At 48.9% G+C, this 6,000-nt stretch overlaps 1 protein-coding gene across 2 annotated transcripts in view; it reads right to left on the bottom strand.

Annotated features, from left to right (window-relative positions):
• Positions 1-679: 679 nt before the first annotated feature.
• Positions 680-6,000, bottom strand: part of JAZF1 (JAZF zinc finger 1) — a 283,110-nt gene continuing 277,789 nt past the window's right edge. For both annotated transcript variants that reach the window (XM_084619316.1, XM_084619317.1), the window contains exon 5: positions 680-1,248. In XM_084619316.1, the coding sequence (XP_084475442.1) occupies positions 1,072-1,248 (177 nt within the window). In that variant the 3' untranslated portion in view covers positions 680-1,071. The remainder of the gene's footprint in view (positions 1,249-6,000) is intronic.

Genomic DNA, 6,000 nt, shown 5'->3' with positions numbered 1-6,000 from the left:
GAGGCAAAAAATATACAAAGAAAATTTCAAAATATAATGAACGTGAAGGAGGGTCACTAGAAATTTCTGTAACACAAATAACATCCCTCCTTAAACGAAGCTTAGAATTTTTAATTTTTATTTGCAACCACAGGCATAAGTTAGTACTGTAGTTGCAAGAATTGGCAACGCATAAAACATTAAATCTGTTGGCAACAGAGAACTACAAAGTGCTTTAAAACTTCATCTGAGATGAAGATAGAATTGTTTCTCTCTCACACACAAATTTGCACTTAAGTATTTCGAAGTGTCTTTCTAACAGTAGATTTCAGGAGAAAATATTTAGTTGGCCTGGGATCTTGGTCCTCAAAAGTTTGATGGGCATGAACTTAATACATCATCTTGTATAAAAACAAAGTAATAATCCTAACACTAAAGGTGATTGTTTACTAGTTCAAATGGCAAGATTTTCAGCATTTCAAAAGGGAAAAAAGAATTTGCAAGATAATATAAAATACAGCAAGCACACCTTTTTATGTATGTTATTTAAGTATGAAAATATTTTTAGCATATTATGTTAAACATTCTTTCTTATTTATATTTCCAATACCTAAAAGACTTGCTACACCATCGATAACTCCATTATGTAAGGCATGTTAACCAGTTTGACAATGGTGGTATTGTTTTGGTTTTACACACACACGAACGGATGTGTTGAAAATCTTCAACCACATTACAATCTTGAAACGATGTCAGTGCCAAGCTTTCCTCTCCACGCCCCTAATTAACACTGCAGTACAACTAAATATGCAACACCCCCTAAGTTTTGATTTGGGGAAAGTGTTCTGAAAGTGTTCTAAGCTTTTTTAGCACCTTATATCAAAGTAATGAAAATGGGTATGATGATTACAAGTGCAAATGTACAAAATCATTAACTCTACAAAGATACATCATTCCAAAATTACAGAAAAATTTAAAGCATGCATTTCATTTTTTTTAAAGGGTTGCTGAATGCTTCCCCTGAAAAAGGTGGCTGTTTTCAAAATCAGCAACTGCTGGTGAGGATTTCTTGGCACATTTGTGACCAGCATGTTATTGCTGCATCTTCCTGATAATCTCAGCAGACACTGGGGGATGGAAATTGATTGTGTGGTGCCGCAAGCCCTGAGCTGTCTTGTAACTCTTTCCACAACGACATTTGAATGGTTTGCGTACACGGATCTGTGTTCTGTGGCCATTCTTGGCATGGTACTTTATACCGTTCACATTCTGTGGGTGAAAGAGTGAAATATTGGTTGTCATACATGGGCTAACATAATGGCTTGGCTTCCTGATATAAAAACCGGAATTGACTATTAACCTTGTTGTGACAAAATTGCATAATTATTAGTAACTGTCTCTAGGTGTTGGCTACAGTACAAATACGCCCTCCCTTCTAATGCATTCAAGACATGACTAAGAGCTCGGGCCCTAAGAAGGCATAGTCTGCAAACTAGGGCATACAATTTTAATGGGTCAAACTTACCTTAGTAACCTATCACTAAATGGTTAACCTTTTTAAAATTAGTATGTGGTATGCTAGAAAGAGGAGGTTACTTACCTGTAATCGGAGGTTCTTTGGGATGTGTGGTCCCTATTTGTATTCCAAACATGAGTGCACATGCATGCCATGCACTGGAAGTTTTCAGTGGCCGTGTTCACTGACTTGCACACATGTCATATGTTGCCCTGTACTCCAGGCAAGGTTATAACAGGCCTTAGTCATCCTCTTACTGCTGAATCAGGCTATCTGTCCACAGCCCTGGGAGGTATAGCCATTGGCAGGATGGCATGGTCCACGGTCACGTCTTTGGCTGCCCCTTTGTCAATGCCATAGTGGAGGGGTTCTCAAACTGGGGGTCATGACCCCTTGGAGGGTTGCAAGATTATTCTGTGGGGGTGGGGGTCACAAGCTGTCAGCTTCCATCCCCAAACCCCACATCGCCTCCAGCATTTATAATAGTGGTAAATATAAAGAAGTGTTTTTAATTTATAAAGGAGGTTGCACTCAGAGGCGTGCTGTATGAAAGGGGTCACCAGTACAAAAGTTTGAGAACTACTGCTGTAGTGGGTGGAGAAGGTGTGTACAGAGTGCCAGGTCGCCACTTGGCAGATGTCGTACCATGGGGCATCTGCCAGGAAGCTGGAGGTGGTAGCTTGGGCCCTTGTGGAGTGGGCTGTAATTCTGCCAGTTGGTGTGGCATTGGACTGTGCATGTGGTATCGGACTCCATGATGCAAGTAGAGATCTACTTGGATATGCACTATGAGGAGGGGGCTTGGCCCCTAGACCTCTCCGTAGTGGCAATGAAAAGACATGGAGAGGTGTGGGCCCTGTCTAGGTAGAATGTGAATGCGGAGCAGACACCCAAGGAGTGCAGGGTCTTGTCTGTGGGAGGGGCATGCGATTTAGGGTGTAAGTCCAAGAGATGGATGGATTGGTTGAGGTAGAACTCTGAGACCACTTTTGAGAGAAACTTACAGTGAAGACTTAACGAGACCATGTCCTTATGGAAGACCGTATATTTGGGGGGGAGGGAGGAGTGTCAGCCATCATGGCCACCAGTTTGCCACCGAGTGGAGGTGATGGCTACAAGGAAGAAGACCTTCATGGATAAGCGTGAGAGAGCATGTGACCAGGGACTCAAAGGGAGGTCTGATGAGGGCAGAGAGCACAAGAGTGAAGGTCCAAGGAGGGGCAAGTTTCAGAACCAGGGGAAAGCTGTTTGTCAGCTCTTTCAGAAATTGGATGGTGGTAGGGTAAGTAAACACCAAGTGGCCATCCACCAACGGGAGCGAGATGTACTTGAGGGAAATGGTGGTGTGCCCAGGAGGTGAAACGCTTCCATTTTGCTGTGTAGCACACTAGAGTGGAAGCTCATATGCTGTGCATAAGTATGGGGGGAGCAGGCATTGTCTTGGTGCGATCCCCATTCAAAAACCAGGCCATCATTCGAAGCGGGTCTCAGCTGTCAGAGAGGATCTGAATGTGTTGGCTGTGGATAAGAGGCAGGAATGTGTGTCAGGTTAAGCGGACTGCCTGCAGCTCGAGGATATTGATGTGCATGTGTGCCTCGCGATGAGTTCAAGCCCCTTGTGCAGCACAGCCATCAAGGTGGACTCCCCAACCAGCCAGGGAGGCATCTGTGGTAAGGGTGGTCATGGGCCCAGAGGTGGTGAATGGGGTGCCTTGCAGCATCGGTCCACCAAGTGAGAGAAGTGCAGACTGGCTGTGGGACAGTGTCCAGATGGTTGATGTGGGGCCTGCAGACTGAAGGGGGCCAGAGTTGTAGACAGTGAATGTAGGTATGTGGCATCACATGGGGTGCAGGCCATGTGGCAGAGAGAGCAGCGCACTGTGGTGTGTGAGGTATGATCATTACATGGGCTGTCAGGGTGGCAAAATGTTCCACCAAGGAGAAGGCTCAAGCTGTCACTGAATCTAAGCGTACCCCGATTAAATGGATTGTCTGTGTCCGGAACAGCATGGACTTCTCCTCATTGACACAGACATCTAGAGAGGCGAGGATGGGTGATGTCGTTTTGGCGAGGGTTGTTGCCACCAAGAGCCAGTTGTCCAAGTAAGGAAACACACACAGAATACCCCAGGCATTGTAGTTGGGCTGTGACCACCGCTGTGAAGACTCATGGGGCCATGGCAATACCAAAGGGGAGAACTCTGAAGTGGTAGTGGTTGTCACCCACACGGAAGCAAAGGACCTTGTGGTGGACTGGATGGATATCGATATGGAAGCACGTGTCCTTCATGTCAAGGGCTGCAAACCATACCCCCTGGGGAAAGGAGGTGATGATGGATGCGAGCGTCATTATATGGAACGTGGTGATGATGAAGTTGTTAAGAAAGCAGAGATCGAGGACAGGATGGAGACCTCCTCCCTTCTTTGGGATGAGAAAAGTACAGGGAGTAGAAACTCTTACCGATGAAGAAGGAAGGCATGGGTTCAATTGCACCTTTCATTAGGAGAGTATCTGCCTCACAGTGCATGAGGTTGCGATGAGAGAGACTTCCAGGGGGCGGGGGGGGGGGAGGGGAAGAAGAGGGAAGGTAAGGAACTCGATAGAATAGCCATGTCTCACCATCTCCAATACTAATGATCTGTGGTGATCTTGCCCCAGTGGTGGGCAAATAGGGCAAGATGGGCCCCAAAAGCGGTAAGGGGGGCTGGAGACAGTGATAATGGGGGCTTGCCAAAACTGGGCCTTTGATTGATGTCATGGTACGGCAGAGTAGGTGACAGAGGCTGACGGTTGTGGATGCTGTGATCTGGGGTGCTGTCGGGTGGGGTCCTGATACAGGGTGTACGTGGGCTGGTACGGTGCATAGGGGCATGGTCAGAAGGGTGACTTCTGTTGCTTCTGTAAATTCCTGAAGATGCGAGAGTCATTTTTGACTCCAAGGAGTATAGGGACTCATCTGTCTTTGCCGAGAACAACTTGTCCTTGTCAAAGGTGAGGTACTAGATGGTGGTCTGGATTTCCCTCGGGAAGCCGGAGAACTGCAGTCAGGCCTCCTTTTGCATGCCTATGCCTGTGGCCAGGGAGCGGGGGGATGTGTCTGCCACATCTATCACTGCTTGGAGGCTAACCTTGGCTGTCAAGTGACCTTCCTCCACCAGGGCTTGGAAACGCTGTTGCTTGTCCTGCAGGAGATGCTCCAAGAACTCTACTAGCTTGGCATAGTTTTAAAATCATAGTTTGCTAGCAGAGCCTGGTAGTTTGATATGCAGAATTGCAGGGCTGCAGAGGAGTAAACCATGCATCCTAGGAGCTCTAGGTGCTTTGCCGCCCTATCTGGAGGAGTGGAGGTGTGTGAGTGCTGCCTAGCCTGTTCCACTGCTGTGTGTGCCACCAGCGAAATGGGGAGGAGTCAGGGGAAGAAAATCAGCCCCTTTGGATGGCTGTGAGGGCGCAGGACACTGGTGTGTGCCAGACCGCCCGTGCAGTTTGAAGGATGGCTTTGTTTATGGGAAATGCAATGCAGGACGGCCCCCTAGGCTGGAGGATGTCTAAGAGCTGATGCTGTTGGTCCTGGACTTCTTCCAATGGGATGCCCAAATTCAGTGTCACCTTTTGCAGCAGCTCCTGGTATTAGTGGTGGTCATCAGGAGCAGGGCTGGCTCTACGTTTTTTGCCGCCCCAAGCAGCAAAACAAAAAAAACCCTGCCGAATATGCCACCGCCGAGAGAACAGGAAGATCAGAGGGAGCTGCCGCTGCCGGCGAGACCCAAGCCAGAAGAGTCGCCACCGAATTGCTGCCGGGGCTGCTGCTGGAGCGCTGCCCCAAGAACGGCAGGAGTGCCGCCCCTTCAGCAGCACCACCGCAGGCACCAGCTTGCTTAGGCACCAGCTGGTGCCTAGAGCCGGCCCTGATCAGGAGGCGAGAGGACCAGGGGAATCAGTGCTTCGTCCAGACAGGAGGCTGTTGTCGGGACTGGCTCCCTTGTGGTCTCTGTCTCCAGGTCCGAGCTGGACGGTTCTGGTGAAGGGGCCCAGATGGAAGGGTGCAAGGCATAAGAAGACTAATATGGGTTGTGGTAAGCATCCCATGTTGGCCAGTGTGCCCATGGGGTCTAGTCCTGGGGATACTGCAGGCCCCAAGAGTACACATACCAATGCAGCGGGGTTGGAGCATACCTTGCCTGGTGTGATGGCCATGCCCAGGAGTCCAAGCTATGCCTGGGGACTGGGGAGAATGATGATTCCTTCGCTGAAAAGCCTTTGGAGTCCAAAGAGATCTCGGATGGTGGCAGCTGTCAATGAAGGCGGTCCTGCAATCATGGGGTGTGGTCTCCAGCCCAGGAAGAGCAGTGCATCTGTTGGTATGGGGGGCTGCGAAGCCGAAAGCAGCGGCAAGAGGGGGATATGGCAGGTCAAAGTGCACCGTGGGGAGCAAGTGTTCGGCTCGTCTGGGTGTCCATGGCATGTCCCGCTGACTGCTGAAGCAAGGGTGTGTATGTGGTGC

The sequence above is a fragment of the Lepidochelys olivacea genome (genome assembly GCF_965140295.1).
Source record: "Lepidochelys olivacea isolate rLepOli2 genome assembly, chromosome: 2".
NCBI classification, from domain to species: domain Eukaryota; kingdom Metazoa; phylum Chordata; order Testudines; family Cheloniidae; genus Lepidochelys; species Lepidochelys olivacea.
Note: the sequence above shows the minus strand (reverse complement) of the source record. Positions and strands in the feature narration are given on the sequence as shown.